This window comes from Euleptes europaea, chromosome 6, assembly GCF_029931775.1.
Source record: "Euleptes europaea isolate rEulEur1 chromosome 6, rEulEur1.hap1, whole genome shotgun sequence".
Lineage (NCBI taxonomy): Eukaryota > Metazoa > Chordata > Lepidosauria > Squamata > Sphaerodactylidae > Euleptes > Euleptes europaea.
Window position 1 is genome coordinate 8,377,379 of NC_079317.1, and position 24,084 is coordinate 8,401,462.

The 24,084-nt window shown below is 48.6% G+C and overlaps 1 protein-coding gene across 1 annotated transcript in view; it reads right to left on the reverse strand.

The window, feature by feature from the left end:
* Positions 1 to 8,097, reverse strand: part of KTN1 (kinectin 1) — a 32,906-nt gene extending 24,809 nt beyond the window's left edge. Inside the window, exons 1-5 of the mRNA XM_056851177.1 lie at positions 8,011 to 8,097; positions 5,653 to 5,690; positions 5,070 to 5,160; positions 4,330 to 4,398; positions 1,999 to 2,036 (exon numbers count right to left, since the gene is read on the reverse strand). Of these exons, the coding sequence (XP_056707155.1) occupies positions 1,999 to 2,036; positions 4,330 to 4,398; positions 5,070 to 5,160; positions 5,653 to 5,690; positions 8,011 to 8,037 (263 nt within the window). The 5' untranslated portion in view covers positions 8,038 to 8,097. The remainder of the gene's footprint in view (positions 1 to 1,998; positions 2,037 to 4,329; positions 4,399 to 5,069; positions 5,161 to 5,652; positions 5,691 to 8,010) is intronic.
* Positions 8,098 to 24,084: the final 15,987 nt, after the last annotated feature.

A 24,084-nucleotide genomic window follows, 5' to 3' on the forward strand; every position in this document is an offset into this window, starting at 1 on the left:
TCACTATTTCTCGCTGAACCCCTAGCGATTTCTCACGGAACCCGAGGGTTGCGGGGAACCCTGGTTGAGAAACACTGCTCTAATTGATCCATGCATGATTTTGCCATAACTCAAGCAGGAGGATTTTTTTAAACTTATAGTATAAGAAATTTTGGATACAATTCATCAAGAAATGCAGAGAATACTCAAAATCAAATTTCCTTTGAGTCCAGAAATGATGCTGCTAGGGATTGAGCCAGAAAACCTGGAAAACAACCACAGAGAACTATTTGGCTACTTGACAACCGCGGCCAGATTAGTACTGGCAGCATCCTGGAAATTAGAGGACATCCCAGATTTAGAAAAGTGGCAACAGAAAATGGATGAATTTGCGGTGATGGCCAGACTGACCAGCATAATGGAAGAAAAGATGATTGAAGAATCACAGAAGAAATGGGAATGTTACTTTGATTATGTTAAATGGAAAGGCTAGATTGACATATATAGACAACGCATATAGATAACATATATAGTGAATAGTTAAAAACTGTTATAGTATATGAACATGCTAAGCAAATTATAAGATGTACATGATGTAAGGTAGAATAGTTCAAAACTGTTATAGTATATGAACAAGTTAAGCAACCTATAAGATGTATATGATGTAAAGTGAACTCCCCGAAGGAGTAAAACCTGATTGAATGTAAGTGTATGTATTTTTCTTTTTTGCTTTGGAAAATAAAAAATATTTTAAAAAAACCTTATAGTACATAATGGTTACTTAGGACAGTTACAGCACCAAGCAGAATGTTGTGGGGACACAACTAAAGCAATTTAATATACTGCCAGTGATCAGTTTTTTCTAAAAAAAATTCGTTTTTAGAGTAAACAAATACCAACAAATACTTATAAATGACCAATATCCATAAAAAACAACAAACAGCACAACCACACTATGAAAATAAACAGGGTTACACTTACCAAAACTGTTGTTCATCGAGTGCTCTCCTGTGCAGGCACACATGGGAACTGCGCATGCGCGCACAGGCCGGCCTGCGCATGTGCGGTTCCCATGTGTGCTGCACAGAAGCCACGAAGATGAAAGAACAGTTCTACATAATAAAATGCCCAGGTTGAGGATAAACATTGTCCAACAAACAGTTGACCCAACGCCATTATGGAGAAACATTCTATCAATCAGTGCAGTGCCAGAGGACTCTAAATATTTTGTTAATCCCCAAATATTATGACTGGTCGGTAAACAATTAGACACAGCTAAAAGCTATGAGCTTAGTGACTTTCCTCCGGCCTGGTTTTATTCCAAAAGTTTATAAATAAAGACCATTTTTGTTCAAACAAAGTCTGTGCATTTATAGGAACACATCCCTTACTTCAAACTTTTTGTTAGAATGGGCCTTTCCCCTCCTCTCCTTAAGAAGATGGGTTAAAATGCTTCCTGCTTTTATGTGCCAGGCCAAAACATCTGCGATCCCTTAGATTTTAAATTTAGGGGTTGATTTTTAAAATACTTTTAAAAGAATGGAAACAGTTATTTTAAGATGCCAGTGGTTTGTTGTTATGAACTACGTTTTTATGCTGGGCTGGACTTTATTTTTAAATGCCGGATTTTAATTAATACCTTTTAATGCTTTGGTTTTAGTTTTTTAAAGCTGCCTTGGGCAGGCTCCTGGAGAGACTAAATAAAAAAATTTCTGGACAAGTGAACAAACCCAGGACCAAGTGTGATGTGTGATGGGGAAACTGGGATCGGGACCCTTTATAATTCGAAGTGCCCAAGTTGACAGGGGAAGCGCATCTTCCAGAATCCAAACCCTTCTCCCTGAAGCAAGTGTTAGCCCCGCAGGGAATCGCTAGATAAGGGAAATCAGGCAGGGGAACCCCTAACCATGAATATCCCACATCATGTTTCCTTCGGCCCTCAGTATAAGAAGCAAACTTTATCTTGTAAACAATGATCACTTCAAGCAAGGCACAATGTCTACCTTCAGCTATACTTACAGATTCTGAAGATCTTTGACTTCTTGTGCAACTGATATCTGAGGGGAAAAGCATATAATGGATTGTCAGACGGGAAAGAACCATGGGAGAAATACAGATTAGCCACGCTGACAGTTAAGTCTCAAGGCAGCAAGCCAATGAACCATTCACTGTAGGGTTGCCAGCTCCGATTGGGACATGCCTGGAGATTTTGGGGGTGGAGCCTGAGAAGAGTGGGGATTGGGGAGGGGAGAGACCTCAGCCATGGAGTCCACCTCCGAAAGCAGCCATTTTCTCCAGGGGAACTGATCTCTGTAGGGTTGCCAGCTCTGGGTTGGGAAATATCTGGAGATTTTGGGGGCGGGGCCTGAGGAAGATGTGGTTTTGGGAGGGAAGGACTTCAGTGGGGTATAATGTCACAGGGTCCACCATATTCTCCAGGTGATCTCTGTTGGCTGCAGGCCGGTTGTAATACCAGGAGATCTCCAGCGCTGTCCCCAAGGCCTCCCAGAAAATGCAGTGTGAGGACTAAGAGCTGAGAACACCAGTCCCTCTTCTCTGTCCCTCCTCTGAATGCCCCATTTTGCCATTTATCTTTGGGGACTCAGGAGAGGGAGGAGGCGACAGTTAAAATTGTCTAGGAGCCGACAGCGAAGCACCAAAAGAAGGAAGGCCGGCAAAAGAAGGGCCTGGCTGTCACTCGGTTGCTCAGTCTTTGAAAAGCAGCCACAGCCTGTTGCTATCTTTTGCCTTTAGGGAAACTGCAGAAAAAGCGTCTTTCAAGATTCTTTCCATTGCCTCAACCACCTCCTGGGGAAACAGAGTCTTTGCACAACACGTAGTTGAATTGTGGAACACCCTGCCCCAGGATGTGGTGGTGGCTGCCAACTAGAAAGGGGAGTGAACATGTTCATGGAGGAGAAGTCTATCCATGGCTACTAGTCAAAATGGATACCAGTCATGGTGCAGACCTATTCTCTCTCCAGGATCAGAGGAGCATGACTATTAATATCAGGTGCTGTGGAACACGGGCAGGATAATACTGCTGCAGTCGTCTTGTTTGTTGGCTTCCTGGAGGCAACTGTTCGGCCACTGTGTGAACAGACTGCTGAATTTGATGGGCCTTGGTCTGACCAGCATGGCTTTTCTTATGTTTCTGATGCTTTTTATGTTAAGGCTTTAAGAGGGGAGTGGACATGTTCATGGAGGAGAGGGTTATCCATGGCTACTAGTAAAAATGGGTACTAGTCATGATGCATACCTATTCTCTCCAGGATCAGAGGAGCACTAGCCATGGTGCCTGAAGGGAACCTCCGCATTCAGAGCAGTCAACCTCTGAATATCAGTGCCAGGAGGCAACATCAGGGAAGGCTCTCTCCTCTCTAGTATCAGAGGAGCATGCCTATTATATCAGGTGCTGTGGAACACAGGCAGGACAATGCTGCTGCAGCCGTCTTATTTGTGGACTTCCTGGAGGCAGCTGGTTGGCCATTGTGTGAACAGACTGCTGGACTCGATGGGCCTGGGTCTGATCCAGCAGGGCTTTTCTTATGTTCTTAGCATTTTGGAAAGTGATGTTCTATTTAAATATCAGGTGGCCAACACCTGTGCCCTACATGAAAAGTCTCAATAGCTCATGTGTCACATGAGCAGGCTTGAACCACAGTCCGCAAGTTTTGCCACTCCCAAATTCAAGAGCTACTGGCAGGCAAGGTCAGGCAGCGCCCCTCCCCCCAATATGCCTCTTGAGCCTTGGCAAGGATAAATCATGAGTTTTTTGAAGTTAGAATTTGTGTCACTGATACCCTGAATCAGGTACAAGTACAATTAAAAAAATCCACTCCGCCAGCAGGCAGAGGATGATGCGATTCATTGGTTTTACAGCACTCTACTCCAGGGGTCCCCAATGTGGTGCATGTGGGCGCCACGGCACCCGCTGACACCATTACTGGTGCTCGCCAAGTGTTTTTTAGAAATTGGGTAGGCCCAAGTGGGGCTTTTGCGAATCTAGGCTTCTGATTGGCCCCAGGCGCTTTGATTGGCTGTGCAGACTTTTTAAAACGTTGGCTTTGGCAGCCGCCGCCACCACAACACACCTTCACTGTGGCAGCCATTCTGCGGTTGGCCCCGCCTCCTGCAGTGGCCATTTTGTGGTTGCGGCCAAGATGCTGTTATCAGAATTCCAAAAGTGCCCGCTGGCCCAAAAGGTTTGGAGACCCCCTGCTCTACTCAACAGCGACACATGAAAAAATGCCCCCCCCATCTCTCCTATTAAGAGCTCTCCCATTAGACAAGTCTTGCTGAATCCAGCTGCCCCCTGTAAGCGTCCCACCGGTCCCTGGCCTGCTTTACCTGGGCGTCCTTCTCAAGCTGGGCCTTCCCTACATCTTCTCTCAGAGCCTCTACTTCCTGCGACAAGGCCTTTTCAATGACAAAACAGACAAGGTTGTACAATGGAGACGACAAACACGTCAGGCACATGATGAAAAAACCAAATGGAGGCACACACTTTAGAACAGAGGTTCCCAAACGTTCTGAGTCATGGAGCACTTTTCAGGAGACAAATTTGTCACGGAGCACTAAGAAGAAGAAGAGTTGGCTTTTATAGGCCGACTTTCTCTACCACTTAGGGGAGAATCAAACCAGCTTACAATCATCTTCCCTTCCCCTCCCCACAACAGACACCCTGTGAGGGAGGTGGGGCTGAGAGAGCCGTGACTAGCCCAAGGTCACCCAGCTGGCTTCGTGCATAGGAGTGGGGAAACCAACCCGGTTCACCAGATCAGACTCCGCCGCTCATGTGGAGGAGTGGGGGAATCAAACCCGGTTCTCCGGATCAGAGTCCACTGCTCCAAACCACCGCTCTTAACCACTACACCACGCTAATTTTCACCTAGCACCTATATACTAAACCAAATGACAGTAGTATTTTTCTTTCCAGTCTCTTCACGGAGCACTAGGAGATGCTTCATGGAGCACCAAATGCTCCAGGGAGCACATTTTGGGAACCTCTGCTTTAGAAGAATGCAACCACACACGAGACACCCCGTTAATGTCACACAGGAGGAGGATGGGGAGCGCCCAGGGCCTACCTGGACTGTCTTCTCCTTGGTCGTCACCTTCAGGACTTCGGCCTGCAGGAGCTCCTCCACGGACCTGATCTTCCCATCCTTTTCACTGATTCTGAGGGGGGAAAGTAGGGCAAGGGAGTCAAGGCCCGAGTAGGGACAGAAGCAAAGAAGCCCGTCTGGCGGGCACACAAGGGAGGGCCTTTTCGGTGGCAGCCCCACGGTTATGGAACAACCTTCCGAGGGAGGTGTGCCTGGCCTCCTCATTTTCGATCTTCCGGAGGTAGTTGAGGATGGTTTGATGACATTACTAGCAATCCTAAACTGTTATTTTAAATTTGGGGTTTTATGTATTTTATCAATATTGTAAGCTGTCGAGCTCCATACAGAAGAAAGGCAGCTAATAAATGTTTTAAATGAATAATAAAATAGCTTCAACTAGCTTTATCTTAAAACAGAACATCTAAGGCATTGGGTACGTACGGCTCTCTAGAAACTTGAGAACAGGTGGCCGTGGATTAGTGAAGGCTGGAATTGCTGCCGTAACTAATTTGAGGAGGGTGGAGAGCAGGTGAAAATGGAAAAGAGGAATCAGGTTGATACTTACACTTTTTGCAGTTCTTCCACTAACAATGCAAAGGAACCCTTGGAAAGAAAGAAAAAAAGATGCAAAAGAAATTACAGTTAGAGGGATAGGAATACCATGGGGACGGCCATTAAAATGGAATTATTTACTCTTGGCAGTTCTTTGCCCTCATTCACAAAGCCCCAATCCAGCCTTGGGGGGGGGGGCAGAACAAAAGACCCCGGGGGAACCAGCTCTCAGTAGCTTTGCATATGGAAAGGAGCCGTGGCTCAGTGGTAAAGCATCTGCTTTGCATGCAGAAGATCCTGAGTTCAATTCCCCGAATCTCCAGTTAAAAGGACCAGGTAGGAGGAGTAGGAGTTGGTCTTTATATGCCGACTTTCTCTACCACTTAAGGAAGAATCAAATCGGCTTACAATCACCTTCCCCTTCCCCTCCCCATAATAGAGACCCTGTGAGGTGGATGGGGCTGAGAGCTCTAAGAGAACTGTGACTAGCCCATGGTCACCCAAATGGCTTCATGTGTGGAAGTGGAGAAACCAACCCAGCTCACCAGATTAGCGTCCACCACTCATGTGGAGGAGTGGGGATTCAAACCCGGTTCTCCAGATTAGAGTCCCCCACTCATAACCACCTCTCTTAACAACTACACCCTCTGTGCCCCTTCAGCAGGGTTTCCCAACCTTTTCGAGCCAGCAGGCACCAAAGTCACGACAACGAACGTGTTGTCGTTCTACGTCCTCAATCCTTTGTTTAACTAAGCTTCTTGCTTGTTCATACTCTAACTTCAGGAGCGGAAAGTGGACCAAAAGTGAATTATTTCGTGTGTGCCTGAAAGCGGCTGCTCCATGACTCCTAGGGGTTTGCAATTAGCAGAGACCAATCGGAAGACCGTTCTGAAACAGAGAAACATACCTGTTCTGTTTGCATCCTCTGCAGTTTCACCACTTCATCTTTCAAGGACGAGTTTTCCAACCTTAATGCCTTTCAAGAAGGAAACATTTTCACTGTTGATGAACTGGAATAGGTGTGTAGTCCACGCCATACCTGAACACTTCCAGGAGTTTCTCCTTTACTGTGCAGTCCCTACCAGTGAACATCCCCCTTCGTGTACCTGGTCCTTCTGAACCTTGAAGGCAGACAGAAGAGTCAAGAGGAAATTCTTGGCTGATCTGAGCAAAGGTCACAGGCAGACCTCCCAAGGTTTGAAGGGCACAAGACATTCGGCAGAAATACTAATAACTATCTACAAAAAATGAGTGTGTCCACGTTAGAATTGGTGGTGGAACATGCTGACAAATTGCAGTAACCACGTAGGGTTTTCAAGGCAAGAGACCAACAAGAGGGATTTGCCATTGCCTGCCTCTGCATAGGAACCCTGGACTTAATTGGTGATCTCCCATCCAAATACCAATCAGGGACGACCCAGCTTAGCTTCGGAGATCCGACAAGATCGGGCTAGCCCAGGCCATCTCGGTCAGGCCCACAGGGCTCTAGTCAGATATACATTTCTGTGGAAAGGCACCGTATACATTCCTTGAATGAATAAATAGGGGCTCACAGAAGAAGAGTTGGTTTTTATATGCCGACTTTCTCTACCACTTAAGGGAGAATCAAACCGGTTTACAATCGCCTTCCCTTCCCCTCCCCACAACAGACACCCTGTGAGGTAGGTGGGGCTGAGAGAGTTCAGAGAGAGCTGTGACTAGCCCAAGGTCACCCAGCTGGCTTCGTGTGGAGGAGTGGGGAAACAAATCCAGTTCACCAGATTAGCGTCTGCCGCTCATGTGGCGGACGGGGAATCAAACCCGGTTCTCCAGATCAGAGTCTACCACTCCAAACCACTGCTCTTAACCACTACACCACCCTGGCTCCTTTCCACCAGCACAAGTGTGTTCACAGCACTGTGAACTGTGCAGCACTGTGAACTGTGTTCACAGCACTGTGGTGGTGGAAAGTGCCGTCAAGCCACAGTTGACTTATGGTGACCCTGTAGGGTTTTCAAGGCAAAAGATGTTCAGAGGTGGTTTGCCTTTGCCTGCCTACACATGGGCTGAGAGAGTTCTGAGAGAACTGTGATTGGCCCAAGGTCACCCAGCAGGCTTCATGTGGAGAAGCGGGGAATTGAACCTGGTTCTCCAGACTAGAGTCCACCACTCTTAACCACCATGCCACGCCGGCTCTCTGAACACACTATTAAATAGAGTGCTCTATTTAATGTATCTGTGGCTGCAGTGTATCGATGAATCGGACGCTGGTATATGCAGCAGCCATGGTAACACAAGCAGTTACTGCAAATCCGGGAATGCAACTCTCACACAGCGGAGGAAGCACGTCTGTGATCCACGGCTCGGAGTGCAAGTTACTCTGAAACATTACCTTCAGCTCATCTTCCTTATTGGCCATCTCTATGAGTCCCGTTTCAAGGAGTTCTTCAACCGTCTTGATTTTATCATCCTTGTCTGTAATACTGAAGGGAGGGGAAAACATGCTCACTCGATAGCAAAATTAGCTTGGAGCAGCGTTTTTGTACTCGCAATAATGGGTTTAAATTACGGGTGGAAAGGTACTGGCGGGATATTAGGAAATGATTTTTTTACAGGAAGAGTTGCTTGACAGTGGAATCAGCTACCTAGGGAGGTGGTGAGCTCCCCCTCGCTGGCAGTCTTTAAGCAGAGGCTGGACAAACACTTGTCAGGGATGCTCTAGGCTGATCTTGCATTAAGAAAAAGAAGAAGAGTTGGTTTTTATATGCCGACTTTCTCTACCACTTAAGGAAGACTCAAACTGGCTTACAATCACCTTCCCTTCTCCTCCCCACAACAGACACCCTGTGAGGTGGGTGGGGCTGCGAATGTAACTTGCCCAAGGTCACCCAGCTGGCTTCGTGTGGAGGAGTGAGGAAACAAATCCAGTTCACCAGATTAGCCTCCGCCACTCACGTGGAATCAGCTAGGGAGGTGGTGAGCTCTCCACTCACTGGCAGTCTTCAAGCACAGGCTGGACAAATACTTGTCGGGGATGCACTAGGCTGATCCTGCATTGAGCAGGGGGTTGGACTAGATGGCCTGTATGGCCCCTTCCAACTTTATGATATTACTTGGGTGTTTCATGTGCTTAGCCATGTTGGTCCGCAGTGTGGTAAAGCAGAAAAAACACAAACACAATACTATAGCACAAATCTGAGTCGTCCACATTGCTTCCAAACTGGAAGCGGTGGATCACCAGTGTTGTCCTTCATAGGATTTGTTTGTCTTGGGAAGGTACACCTTGAATTCATACCGTAGGGAGGTTGATGGGGTGCTCTGGAATATTATGGGTACAACCCAGCCAAAGCTAAGCATTTTTCAAGTTTCGTCAATTTCAGCGGAGGAGAGTTAAGCACAGGATGATTTCTGCCTTTGAAATCAGCAGGGTTCCTCTTTGGGGGCCTCGGGCCTTGTTTATTTACATGTTTATGCCCCATCCTGCGCTTTCGGGGGTTGCTTTCAAGCAATTTCAGAAATTCCCCAAAGGGCTGGCAATGCGAGTAGTGGGCACAGATTGCTTGAGGAAGCCAAAGTAAGCAAATAAGAACAGTAAATAATTCCTCTTATCCTCTCCTTCCCATATTTAGGTTCAGATGGGGAGCTATGCTGACCTGCAGCTGAAGAGGAAGCTTCGAGTTTGGTAGCACCTTAGAGACAAAGATCTCCAGGATACACACTTTTGAGAATCACAGCTCTGATCTGACCTGACGAAGGGAGATTTGACACTTGGAAGCTTGTACTCTGGAAAACCTTTTTGTTCTTTAAAGGTGCCACCAGACTCAAATCTGGCTTGTGGGAGTGTTACTAAACTCAGAGACGTTTACTACTGGAGCACTGAGAGATTCAAAAGAGATAAAAGGAAGTATTTCTTCACACAACGCATAGTTAAATTGTGGAACTCCCTGCCCCAGGATGTGATGATGGCAGCCAACTTGGAAGGCTTGAAGAGGGGAGTGGACAAGTTCTTGGAGGAGAGCAAAAGCTCCGGTCCTTTCTACTTCAAACCTCACTTAGTTTTGCTGAAACTGCCACCCACTCCCGTAACTCTTACCTTCTTTCCATCTGTTCCAACAGCTCTGTATTAGCCTGAAACGAGAAAGGAAGAGGTCATCCTTCTGCGACTGCAGCCAAAAATCCGCCTACTGAAAATCTAGCTTCTGGTGTTTGTGCTTCTCACCTAGACCCCAGGGGCACGACTCTGCGCCCTGTTGGATGCATCCCACAGCCACCAGGATAACGGGACTCCCTCCCATCAGTCCACAGCCTCAGGACACTTTAGCAGCCTTGTCAAAGCTGGCCGCAAGTCCCGCCAGATGCGGCACCCTGCGGAACTTCTGCCTCCCTCAAACACAGGAAGGTTGAGTCTTGACTCCCTCTACCACTTAAGGGAGAATCAAACTGGCTTACAATCACCTTCCCTTTCCCTCCCCACAACAGACACCCTGTGAGGGAGGTGGGGCTGAGAGACTGTAACTAGCCCAAGGTCACCCAGCTGGCTTCATGTGGAGGAGTGGGGAAGCAAATCCAGTTCACCAGATTAGCCTCCGCCGCTCATGTAGGAGTGGGGAATCAAACCCGGTTCTCCAGATCAGAGTCCACCGTTCCTAACCACCTCTCTTAACCACTACACCATGCTAGCTCTCTGGAAAGGACAGCCAGGCTTCCTCACTTAGGTGGTAAGCAGTACAAGAAGGGGGGTGGGGTAGGGAGGCCAGCTCTGATGGAAAAACTGTTGCTGCCCTCAGCCACAGGCCTGGCGGGAGATCTCGGTCTTACAGGCCCTGCAGAACGGAAAAGATCTGCCTACCTGTTCAGAGAAGAGAGTGTTCAGCTTCTGGATTTCCGACTGCAAGCTGGTGTTTTGATCCTTTAGGTTCTGGAATGGAAGAACACACAGTCACACTTTGGGACGCCATTACCAGCATGAGCCAGGGTTCTGGAGCGGTTGCAGCATTTCTCAACCTTTTCACCCTTGCGGAACCCTTGAAATAATATTTATGTCTCAGGGAACCCCTACATATGATTGACATAAATATTTAGTCTGGAGAAGAGAAGGTTAAGAGGTGACATTAAAGCCATGTTTAAATATCTGAAGGGATCCCACGTTAATGAGGGAACTAGCTTGTTCTCTGTTACTTCAGAGACTAGGACACGGAGTAATGGATTTAAACTAAGAGAAAAGCGATTCCACCTAAATATTAGGAAGAACTTTCTGATGGTGAGGGTGGTTCGACTGTGGAATGCGCTGCCTTGGGGGGGGGGGGTGGAGTCCCCGTCATTGGAGGTCTTTAAGCAGAGGCTGGATGGCCATCTGTCGGGAGCGCTTTGATTGTGGGATCCTGCATGGCAGGGGGTTGGACTGGATGGCCCTTGTGGTCTCTTCCAACCTTGTGTGATTTGTGATTTTGTTATGATTAGCCTAGTCATCACTATTTCTTGCAGAGCCCCTAGCGATTTCTCGCGGAACCCCTAGGGTTCCAGGGAACCCTGGTTGAGAAACGCTGGGTTAGTATTGGACTAGTATCTGGGAGAACCAGGCTCACCCCTCCTGCCCTGCCATGGAAGCTCACTGGGAGACCCTGGGCCAGTCACACACACTTTCGGGCAGGGAGCTGTTCCTGTGGGCAGCAGAGGATAGGACTCGCAATAAAGGGTTTAAATTGCAGGCGGAAAGGTGCTGGAAATTAGGGGGAAATTTTTTACAGCAGTGGAATGGGCTGCCTAGGAGGTGGTGAGCTCCCCCTCACCGGCAGTCTTTAAGCAGAGGCTGGATGAACACTTGTCAGGAATGCTCTAGGCTGATCCTGCATTAAGCAGGGGGTTGGACTAGATGGCCTTTATGGACCCTTCCAACTCTATGATTCTATAACCTGAAATAATCGGACAATGAAAAAACAAATGACTTATTGTATCTATACTGCCAGACCCACAAGGGCAGATCCTATTGGAACATGGAACGTTACTAAATCTGCCCTTCAACTCGGGTGACAGCCGAGCATTTAATTGGGCCTTCATATCGGATTTCCTATACTCGGGAAAGGTTAATGGGTTTAAGTACTCCAGCGTACTTTGTGGGAAAATGCACCCAAAAAGGGTGGAGCAAACTCTCCACGCTCTATCATGCACACTATTGCATGAATAAAATCAAGCTTTTTAAAAATCTGAGTTGCTGCCCTCCTTTTCCCAAAAGCAAATAAATAAATATCCAAAAAGGAACCGACAACAATTCCTGCCTGGTCAATGTTCAATGTGCATGGGCAGACAGACACGTCAGATGAGACAGTGACTCTGAGGAAGGGGCTTCCCTTGGCTTAAAGGCAAAGCTCACTGGTTCCAGAGGGCCAAGACCCTTTTTACTAAAAAACAAACAAAACAAAAAAAACCTGTAGCACTAGGCTTTTGAGGGACACTTCATACAGGATTATAGAGATTCTATATACGAAGTGCTCTAGAAATCAGGAAAGCGTTTTGTAGAAGACGTCCAGAATCCATGAAGCAGAAGGAATGGACATAAAGGAGGAGACTGAAAAGCACTTTGGGTGCCCCAGGGCCTTCTGAAGCACACAGAAGGAAGGAGTCCGCTTTCATGGCCAAATAAAACAACCGGAGGAAGGACTGAGCAAGGAAAGAACTGAACAGGGAGAGTGACATGGGGGTACAGTACATGCTAAATAGCACCCAGGTTCAATCCCAGGCATCTCCACTTAAAGGGACCAGGCAAGTAGGTGATGTGAAAGACCTCGGCCTGAGACCCTGGAGAGCCGCTGCCGGTCTGAGTGGACAATACTGACAATGATGGACTGAGGGTCTGATTCAGTATAAGGCAGTTTCATGTGTTCATGTAAGAAAGGGCCACGAGAGCTAAATACTGACACAACCTTTCCTGCCCTCCCTCTCATGATCTGCCTAAGTTCACAGAGGTCACATCTAAGTTCATAGAATTATAGAGTTGGAAGGGATCACCAAGGTCATCTAGTCCAGCCCCCTGCACAATGCAGGAATTTCACAACTACCTTCCCCACACACCCCCAGTGACCCCTACTCCATGCCCAGAAGATGGCCAAGATGCTCTCCCTCTCATGATCTGCCTAAGGTCATAGAACTAGCCTTGCCTACAGATGGCCATCTAGCCTCTGCTTAAAACCCTCCAGGGAAGGAGAGCTCCCCACCTCCCGCGGAAGCCTGTTCCACTGAGGAACCGCTCTAACTGTTAGAAAGTTTTTCCTAATGTCTAGATGGAAACTCTTTTGATTTAATTTCAACCCGTTGGTTCTGGTCCGACCTTCTGGGGCAACAGAAAACAACTTGGCACCCTCCTCTATATGAAAGTTCACATCTGCCTAAGTCATCCCCACTTTGGGAAAGCTCGTCCCAGGTGACCAGGTACCTGGAGTTCATCCTGCACGCCGGCAGCCTTGGAATGCTGCTCTTGAAGCTGCTCCTCCAGCATTCTTATTTTTTCATCTTTGACCTGAGAACTGAGAAACGGGGGGGGGGGGGAGAAAAGTGGTTAAAAGGAGGAGGGGGTTTCCCCCTGGAGTATAGGCGTTGCTAGCTGGACCAGACGCCTCTCTCCGTGCCCAGCACATGATGGTTTATCGAAGGCCGCTGTTTACCTTTTCTGCATCCTTTCCAGCTCAAGAGTAGCCGCCGCCTAGGTACAAAGAGAATTGGAGACACTGAAGTACGTCACATCACAGCTGGACTCTGTGAACCCCCCTGCCTGCCGGCCTCGGAAACCGAGCTGGTGCCTTTCAGCTTCTTGCTGAGCCCGCCGTCCTGCTGTGAGCAAAACGGAGCAGCAGTGTTCTTTTCCTTCCCTGCCTCCGAAAAAGAACTACCGCTTGCTTGGTATCTGCTCAACAGGACTGCGTTCTGCTTCAGTGCTTGCAAGCGGCCAGATCGAGGAAGGAAAGCACTTTATTTCAGACAAAGGCATGGCTCAGGCCGACGTTGCTCGGGATGGAAAAAACATGTGCCCATTAGGAAGGATCGGAAAGGACACACAAGGCAGCTAAAGCTCACTGGCATCAGAATTTCTGTACAACGGGGTCTCAGACGTGGTGCCTGCAGGCACCACAGTGCCACCATCTTTTCTGGGGCCTGCCAAGTGTTTTCAGAAAGTGAGTGGGGCCTGGTGGGGCTTTTGCACAGCAAGGCTTCTGACTGGCCATTAAGAGATTTTCTCAGCTGTGCAGATATTTAAAAACATTGCTTTGACAGCAGTTGCCACCATAGCACGTGTATCTTCACACAAGAACATTAGAAAGGCCATGCTGGATCAGACCAAGGCCCATCAAGTCCAGCAGTCTGTTCACACAGTGGCCAACCAGGTGCTTCTAGTAAGCCCACAAACAAGACGACTGCAGCAGCACCATCCTGCCTGTGTTCCACAGCACCTCATAGAATAGGCATGCTCCTCTGATCCTGGAGAGGACAGGAATGCATCATGACTAGTATCCATTTTGACTAGCAGCCATGGAGAGCCCTACCCTCCATGAACATGTCCACTCCCCTCTTCAAGCCTTCCAAGTTGGCAGCCATCACCACATCCTGGGGCAGGGAGTTCCACAATTTACTATGCATTGTGTGCCCAATTTCTGAAAACATTTGGTGGGCACCTGGAAAGGCATCTGTGGGCTACATGCTGCCCAGGGGCACCATGTTGGGGCACCCTGCCCTAGAACAGGTGACAAATGCTTTCTAATGGGTACAGAGGAACCCTACCCAGTGCCTACAATTCTGCGATTGGGGATTCAAGAGGGATTCCAGGTTGGAGGGCAAGACAGAACTGTAGGAACTCTTACCTTCAAAATTAAGACCGGGGCAAAGAGTTTCCTTGGCAAAAAGGGAGAGATTTGCACCAGGCGGCTGTGATGGCCATGCTAGTCTGAGCCAGCTCCGTCTCTCTTACCCTTGGCAGGATTGCTCTCCAAAATCCTCGCCACTGAGCAGGCACAAATAATTTTCCGCCTCGCTAACGGAGAGGCGTGGCCCCCTCAAAGAACACAAAGGGTTTATTTACCTGTTCGTTCGTCAGAGCCTGAAGCTTCTGCAGTTCTGCCTTCAAGGACATGTTCATGTTCTGTAGGGCCTGAAGACATAAGAAAAAAAGGACACATGTTATGGATGGACATTTCCAACCATCTGCTTCAGGCCACAAGGGCTAGCAACACTCACAGGCACTGTTCGTGCCCTCCCAAAGCACCTCCAGAAGAGCCAGGTCTGGAAACATTAGGTGAAACAGAGAGATTCTCCCACAATGCATTTCCTGGCTGCAAGTTCCTCCCCTTCTCCTGGGGAACTGAAGGCACGGCCTTGCTCTGAGCACCATCCTTCATCAAGAGGAAACTGACAACGATGTGGATCAAGACTTTACCTGTGGTGGCCCCCACTTTATGGAATAACCTCACTCAAGGAGACCAGCTGAGAAACATTCTTCGTCTCCTTCTGACTGGTTAGAAATCTCCGCCCCCAAGGTCTCTCGCCAAGTGACCGAAGCCCAAAGTTGCTACTATTTGTAGCAGATACGTATTATTTTGCTCTTACTGCGCTGCTTCTACTGTAGTACAATTCTTTCTTTTTTTTTGTATTTGTTTAGGATATATTTGATTGCATTGTCTTATACTTAGCTCCTTCAGGTACTTTTTAAATAAAAATCATACTTTTGAATAAAAAACAGCCCCTGAACAGGAAAACTAGCAAAGCTACAAGGGCTGTAGTGGAACCCAATGTTTTCACATACAGAGATTTTTTGTTGTGGGGTATGCAGCCAAGAAATCAGAAGGCAATTGAGACTAGGAAGGGCAGCCATGAAGGAGCTAGAAAAGATTTTGAAGTGTAAGGATGTGTCACTGGCCACCAAGACTAGATTAATTCATGCCATAGTATTCCCTATTACCATGTATGGGTGTGAAAGCTGGACAATGAAGAAAGCTGATAGGAAGAAAATAGATTCCTTTGAAATGTGGTGTTGGATGAGAGTGTGACGGATACCATGGACTGCCAAAAAACCAAATCAGTGGGTCATAGATCAAATCAAGCCTGAACTGACCCTGGAAGCTAAAATGACTAAACTGAGGCTATCGTATTTTGGTCACATTATGAGAAGACAAGGGTCACTGGAAAAGACAGTCATGCTAGGAAAAGCTTAAGGCAGCAGGAAAAGAGGAAGAACCAACAGGAGATGGATTGACTCAATAAAGGAAGCCACAGTCCTCAATTTGCAAGACCTGAGCAAGGCTGTCAAAGATAGGACATTTTGGAGGACATTGATTCATAGGGTCGCCATGAGTCGGAAGTGACCTGACGGCACTTAACACACACACACGTGTTCAAAAATAGCATCCTCCCCAAACAAAGACATGACCACAACCCACCCACCCATCTATCAGGATGCTCCTTTGGTAATTAACTCATTGTGCCTTTCCCCACATAAGGTCTTAGCTTTTACTATACCAACAGATCCTCTTCCTTGCTGGTTAGCTTGATGCGTTCGTCAGCTAAGGAGTCCTCAGCTTGGCTGATTAATTTATCTTTTTCTGTAATTCTGCAAACAAAAAACAACAACGACTGATCACATGCTAGGGATGCTTCATCAAGACTGAGGACGCTACGCCGAGTCTGGTCTTGCCAGGTATTATACAGTGAGGCATCCATGCTTTGCTGATTAACAGTGCATTCCTGAGCTCTAAGGGCGAAAGCTCTTGGGAGGCCAGGAAGGCGCTGTGCCAGTGGTCGGGCCGCCCGTGCTGGCTTCCGGGCCACTTACGCCAGCGTAAGTGGCCAGGACGCCGGTGGGAAGGCCCGGATGCCGGGCACAGGCACAGCAGCACCACCCTGGGACGCTGACAGGGCTTTCTGCCAGTGTCCTACCGCCGTCAAAGCCTGCGCCGGCGTCCCGGGAGGCATTCCCAGGGCATTCTGGAGCCGGGCTGGGGGAGGAGCCGCCTTTAGGTGGCCTCCAAAGCCCTTTCGAGCCAGGAACGTGCCTTTTTATTTTAGAGAGATATGCCCCCTTTTGGTGGCGTATCTCCCGTGCAGCCCTGATCTGGATGGCCCAGGCTAGGCTGATCTTGTCAGATCTCAGAAGCTAAGCAGGGTCAGCCCTGTTAGTATTTGGATGGGAGACCACCAAGGAATACCAGGGTTGCTGTGCAGAGGAAGGCACTGGCAAACCACCTCTATTAGTCTCTTGCCATGAAAACCCCGAAAGGGGTCGCCATCAGTCGGCTGCGACTTCACGGCACTTTACACACACATACATATCCCGTGCAACCCTATGAAGGGTTGCACGGATTTTTAATGCTGCAAGAAAGTTTCGGGGGGAGGGGGAACCTCCTTTGTAGGCAGCGCGGCCGTGCTGCCTCCTATGACCAGTGCAGGCGTTCGTCTCAGGAATACACTGTAAGTTAACAACAACAACAAAACACGCACGCACACAAAAAACACAGGACAGTTGCGACCGAGCATCAGTGGTTATCAGTTTTAGTAAGTCCAACATTGAGAGCAAACGTGGTGCTGTGGTTAAGGTGTCCGACTAGGGCCTGGGAAGATCCAGGTTCAAATCCCCACTCGTGCCGTGGAAGCTCACTGGGTGACCTTGGGCCAGCCGCACACTCTCAGCCTGGATCCTGGCCAGTATTTGGATGGGAGACCCCCAAGGAATGCCAGGGGCGTGACGCGGAGGCAGGCAATGGCAAACCGCCTCTGAATGTCTCCTGCTTGGAAAACCCTGAGGGGTTGCCATTGGTCAGCTTTGTTGGTAGTTAACTTTTTTGTGTGTGGAATATGATGGTTGTTCTTTGTTGTTGTGTGAGTGTTTGCTTGTTTTTTACATTTGGATGGGAGACCACCAAGGAAGGCTCTGCAGAGGAAGGCAAACCACTTCTGCTTCTCAATTCCCTTGAAAACCCCATGCTGAGCTCATAAGTTGGAAGCTAAGCAGGGTCCGTACTTGGATGGGAGACTACCAAGGAAGGCTCTGCAGAGAAAGGCAATGGTAAACCACCTCTGCTCCTCACTTGCCTTGAAAGCCTTGCAGGGGATTGACGTAAGTCAGCTGCAACCTGATGGCACTTAAGTAAGTATACACCTCCTTGCTGCTTATGTGATACTTCGCAGGAAATGTTCTGCGGGGGTTAGAATTTATATTCACCATTCTCAAAAGCCAAATTCGGCCTCTCTAACAAGACAAAAGAGATTGTAAGAGGACAGGGAGTTACTTACTCTTTAAAATATTATATACATTATATATATGTGTGTGTATGTGTGTGTATGTATGTATGTGTGTGTATATATATATATATGTATATATATGTGTGTATATATATGTGTGTGTATATATGTGTGTGTATATATATATATGTGTATATATGTGCGTGTGTTTGTGTATATATATGTGGGGGTGGGGGCTTGCCTGGGCTTGAAAGTAGAGTCAGCCTACAGCCGTGTTGGCGAACCTATGGCACGCGTGCCACTTCCGGCACGCGTAGCCCTCTCTGCCGGCACACGCGGTTCCTCCAAGCCACTGGCCTTTCCGGCTCTGCCCTGCCCCGGGTGATCTCCAACCAATAGAGATCAGTTCCCCTGGAAAAAATTGCCACTTTGGCAATTGGATTCTATGGCACTAAAGTCCTTCCCCAAACCCTGCCCTCCTCAGGCGCCACCCCAAAAACCTCCCACTCATGGCGAAGAGGAACTTGGCAACCCTAGCCTCTCCCTCTGGGCCCTTTCTGGGGGTGGTATTCAGGTTAAATTGCTGCATTGGCACTCTGCGATAAATAAGTGGGTTTTCGGCTGCAGTTTGGGCACTCGGTCTCTAAAAGGTTCGCCATCACTGGCCTACAGGGACAGTTCTTAATCAAGGTGCATTCCTCTCCCTCTTTGTAATGACCGGGTATGGAGAGCAAGACCTTGAGGGAAGCAAAAAGCCTTACAAAAATAGCATCCTCCATGGAGTCTTGAAAGCACACTGCAGTATCCGTGTGGTTTTGTTTGCTCCTAATACTTTCGAGCCTCTCATTCAGGAAGAAGAGAAGGGTTGGTTTTTATATCCTGCTTTTTCTCTACTTTTAAAAAGTCTCCAAGTGGCTTACAATCACCTTCCCTTCCCCTCCCCACAACAGGCACCTTGTGAGGTAGGTGGGGCTGGAAGAGTTCCGAGAGAGCTGTGACTGGCCCAAGGTCTCCCAGCAGACTGCATGTGGAGGAGTGGGGAAACTAACCTGGTTCTCCAGATTAGAGCCCACTGCTCTTTAACCACTATACTACACAGGCAGAAGCCTACTAGACCCACATGACTTGCACTTTCCTTTCTATCTGCATGGGCCAAACCTGAGCCATGGTGCCACACATCGTTTTTATATTAAAACAGAGACCACAGCTCATGTTGTCTGCTCTGTTCAGCCCGCAGCAGCTCCAGTTTAAAAAGACCACGTGATAGGGGATGTGGAAGACCTCTGCCTGAGACCCTAGAGAGCTGCTGCCAGTCAGAGTAGACCATAATGACCTGGATGGAATGATGGTTTGATTCAGTAGAAGACAGCTACATGTTTGCGTGTTCATGTGTGAATATTTTGAATTGTTTGTTGGGGCGGGGCTGTGGCTCAGCAGTAGAGCATCTGCTCGGCATGCAGAAGGTCCCTGGTTCAATCCCTGGCGTCTCCAGTGAAAAGGACCAGGCAATAGGTAATGTGAAAGACCCCTAACGTATGGTTAACCCATAAGGTTTTAAAGGCAAGAGACAAACAGAGGTGGTTTGCCATTGCCTGCTTCTGTGTAGCAACCCTGGGCTTCCTTGGTGGTCTCCCATCCAAATACTAACCAGGTCCGACACTACTTAGCTTCTGAGATCTGATGAGACCTGGGTGGTTTACAATGTGCGTGTAAAGTGCCATCGAGTCACAGCCGACTTATGGCGACCCAGTAGGGTTTTCAAGGCAAGAGATATTCAGAGTTGGTTTGTCATTGCCTGCCTCTGCGTAGAGAACCCTGGACTTCCTTGGTGGTCTCCCCTCCAAGTACTAACGGGCCGACGCTGCTTAGCTTCCAAGAGCTGACAAGATCGGTCTAGCCCAGGCCATCCAGGTGAAGGCAAGAGACAAACCGAGGTGGTTTACCATTGCCTGCCTCTGCATAGCAACCCTGGACTTCCTTGGTGGTCTCCCATCCAAGTACTAACCATGGACAACCCTGCTTAGCTTCCAAGATCGGGCTAGCCTGGGCCATCAAGATCAGGGGTTTTTCTCCAGGTTGCTTACATCACAGGAAGCCAAAAAATGAGAATGCAGAAAAAACCCCTCCAAGCCTCACCAACACAAACTAAGTAACCAGGAAATCTCATGATCATGGCCGACAACAGAACATTTCATGATCTTAAGCACACGGGGGCAAAGTTCATTTCTCCTGCTAAAACAACATGCAATACAATGCGCTGCCAACTTTGAGCAATCCTTATAGAGACCTTTAGAGCTTCCAAAGGGAATTTGTAACAATGGAAGGTATAAATACTGGAGATGACAGCACTTCCTGCCAGAACACCTTTCCTCCTCTGAAGTGCCCTCCCACCCTGCCACACAAAATTAAGTCATACATCCTGAAGAAACCCGGGGTGGGGGGACTTACACTTTGTGGAGTTCTTCTGCGAGGGCTGAAGCAGAGTTCTGAAAGACAGAAGGCACACAGTTGAAAGGCACGACTCTAAATTTATAGGACCTGTTTGAAGACCTGACTAGGAACAGTGAGGTTTAAAGGAAAATTTTTACAGCAACCCATTTCCTAGCCCAACAGCAGAAATCAATCTAAGAGACATAAGAAAAGCTCTGCTGGATCAGACCAAGGATCATCGAGTCCAGGAGTCTGTTCACACAGTGGCCAGCCAGGTGCCTCTAGGAAGACCCCAAACAAGACGACTGCAGCATTATCCTGCCTGTGTTCCACAGCACCTAAGATAATGGGCATGCTCTTCTCATCCTGGAGAGAATAGGCATGCATCATGACTAGTATCCATTTTGACTAGTAGGCATAGATAGCCCTCTCCTCCATGAACATGCCCCATGTGCTAAGCCCCAAGTTAATTACTTGATGTCAGCCAGTTTCATTTACTGCATTTTTATCCTAACCTTCCTTCAGAGGGCTCAGGGCAGCAAACGCCGTATGCCCCCTGCCCGTTTTATCTTCACAACAACCCTGCAAGCCAAGCTAGGCTGAGGTGGACTGGTCCAAGAGCACTGGTCCAAGAGCACTGTCCTTCATGACAGGAGGGGGGGCAGTATCTGAACTGGAGTTTTCCTGCTCCTAATCCAACCCTGAATCCCCTGCAGCAGGGTTCCCCAACATGGCGCCTGCCACTACATCCCATCACCTGCCAAACTAATATTGGGCCTCGTTGAAAGGAAAAGTTTCCACAGTGGCAGGTGCAGCCAATTTGGGTTTGGCTCCGCCTCCTCTGGCAGCTGTTTTAGGGCGCCGCCGCCCACCCCCTTGCAAAATTCCAAAGCTGGCTACAGGCTCAAAAAGGGGTCAGACACACACACACACCGCTGCGCTGCAGAAAACAAACAGCCACTCCCCTGACTGCGTACCTGGACCGCCATCTGCGAATGGAACTTCTGGACCTGAGATTTCAAAGCCTCGTTCTGTTCCATCAACTCCTTCCGGGAAGGGAAAATGAAAAGAAAAACGACCCAGTGAACGAGGCTGACAGGAAATATTTCATTCTGACAAGAAATATATTTCACTCTGAAATGTCACCATGTGCAAAAAACAAACAAAAAGCCTAATGCGGCGCAGTCTCTCCCCCCCACCCGACCCCCGGCTTCAACAGTTAAGATGTCCCACAATGCACTGAGGCTAGGGAAAGAGGCAGCCATTACATATGTAGAAACCAAGTGTCCAAATGCTCCCTTAAGATAACTATTGGCTTATACGCAATACAGACCATCAAGGCCAGTATTGTCTCAAAAAAGGCCATCAAGGCCAGTTTTGTCTACTCAGACCAGCAGCGGCTCTCCAGGGTCTCAGGCAGGAGTCTTTCTCATCACCTACTGCCTGGTCCTTTTAACTGGAGATGCTGGGGATTGAACCTGGGACCTTCTGCATGCCAAGCAGATGCTCTACCAACCAAGCTATGGCCCTTCCCTACAATGAGTAACATGTAGTTTGGCCATTAGACTGGTACAATAGGGTTGCCAAGCCACCCGCAGTGGCACACATGAACACACGTGAAGCTGCCTTCTACTGAATCAGAACCCTAGTCCATCAAAGTCAGTTTTGTCTACTCGGACAGGCAGCAGCTCTCCAGGGTCTCAGGCAGGGGTCTTTCTCATCACCTACTGCCTGGTCCCTTTAACTGGAGATACCAAGGATTGAACCTGGGACCTTCTATGGTCCAAGGAGACGCTCTGCCACTGAACCCACTCCATCTTAACATGCCTTACCAATCTCACCACACCCAATATAAGTTTTGCTTTAGATTTTGTATGGAAAGGTACTGGCTGGATGTTTTTTTAAAAAATTTTTACAGTAAGAGTAGTTCAGCAGCAGAATCAGCTGCGTAGGGAGGTGGTGAGCTCCCCCTCACTGATAGGCTTCAAGTAGCATCTGGCGAACACTTGTCAAGTAGTGTCGAAGGCTTTCACGGTCAGAGTTCATTGGTTCTCGTAGGTTATCCGGGCTGTGTAACCGTGGTCTTGGTATTTTCTTTCCTGATGTTTCGCCAGCAGCTGTGGCCGGCATCTTCAGAGGAGTAACACTGAAGGAGACACTGTCCTTCAGTGTTACTCCTCTGAAGATGCCGGCCACAGCTGCTGGCGAAACGTCAGGAAAGAAAATACCAAGACCACGGTTACACAGCCCGGATAACCTACGAGAAATTGTCAAGTAGCATCTGGCGAATGCTTTAGACTGATCCCCCGCCCCCAAGTCCTGTTGCGCATTTACCTTAGAGCAGGGGTGTCAAACTCAATTGTTACGAGGGCGGGATGTGATATAAAAGTCACTTGGTTGAGCCGGGGCATGCCTCGCCGGCCCAGATCAGGGGGGAGGTGGCTGCCTCAACTGGCTGGATAAGAGCTCTCAGGGCTTGGATTCGGCCCTCGGGGCACTGTGTTTGGTACCCCTCCCATAGGGTTTCAGGCAATTCCTAGGGCAACCCTGTCGCTTCTGAGGTTTCCCCCAGGAAGTGACGTAACAGTGCACGTGATGTCACAGCACCCCCCCATGTTCCCGCCCCCAATCCTCTCACCGTTTGTGTGACCTGGCAACAGCGGGGTGGGTGGGTGGGGAACCAATGCCAATCCCGCAAGAGCCAGACCTGTGAGCAAGCAACCCCATACCTGAATCTGTCTCTGCATTGTATCTTCGGCGGTGACCCTTTTTTGTTCTGCTTCCATTAGCTGCATCATCCTTTGCTCCAGCTGCTGTTTGGAGACCATGGTGTCGGTCAGCTTGCTGTGCAGGCTCTGGATCTCGCTGTCCTTCGCCACAAGCTTGTTCTGCACATCTGCCGTTGGAAGCGACAGAGGAGAAGAGGAGGAGAAGCAGGAGGAGGAGGAGAAGAGTTGGTTTTTATATGCTGACTTTCTCTATCACTTAAGGGAGACTCAAACCGGCTTACGGTCACTTTCCTTCCCCTTCCCACAGCAGACACCCTGCGAGGTAGGTGAGGCTGAGAGAGCTCTAACAGAGCTGCGACTTGCCCAAGGTCACCCAGCTAGTTTCAGGCGGAGGAACGGGGAATCGAACCCAGTTCACCAGATTAGCCTCCGCCGCTCATGTGGAGGAGTGGGGGAAGCAAACCCGGTTCTCCAGATCAGAGTTCACCGCTCCAAACCACCGCTCTTAACCACTACACCACGCTGGTGGAAAGGTTGAAAAGATAAAAACACCCCCCTGCGCGCACACTTTAGATACTACGTAACTTAGGGGTAAATGTAGTCCTCTGTGCAAACACCGGGTCATTACTGACCCATGGGGTGGTTTGCCATTGCCGTCCCCAGTCATCTGCACTTTACCGCCAGCAAGCTGGGTGCTCATTTTACCGACCTCAGAAGGATGGAAGGCTGAAGCCTTTTAATGCACGCCTGTTTCCTTCATCGTCACCCCCCCGACAACTTCGGGCCTTCGTTTTGATTATGCGTGCCGTTTCCAGCCGTCAGCGGTTGCCTTGCTCTCCCCCTGCATTTCCCCCTGCATTTTTCAGAGACCTGTTTTATCTCAAATTTGAAAACGCGGGCAAAACACAGGGAAACGCAGGGGGAGAGAGAGGTGAACTCTGACGGTCGGAAAACGGCATGCATAATCAAAACAGACCCGAAGTCGTCAGAGCGGTGACTGCGAAGGAAGCAACCATGCATAAAAGGCCTGAGTCAACCTTGAGCCGGCTACCTGAAACTAGCTTCCGTCGGGATCAAAAGGTCGCGAG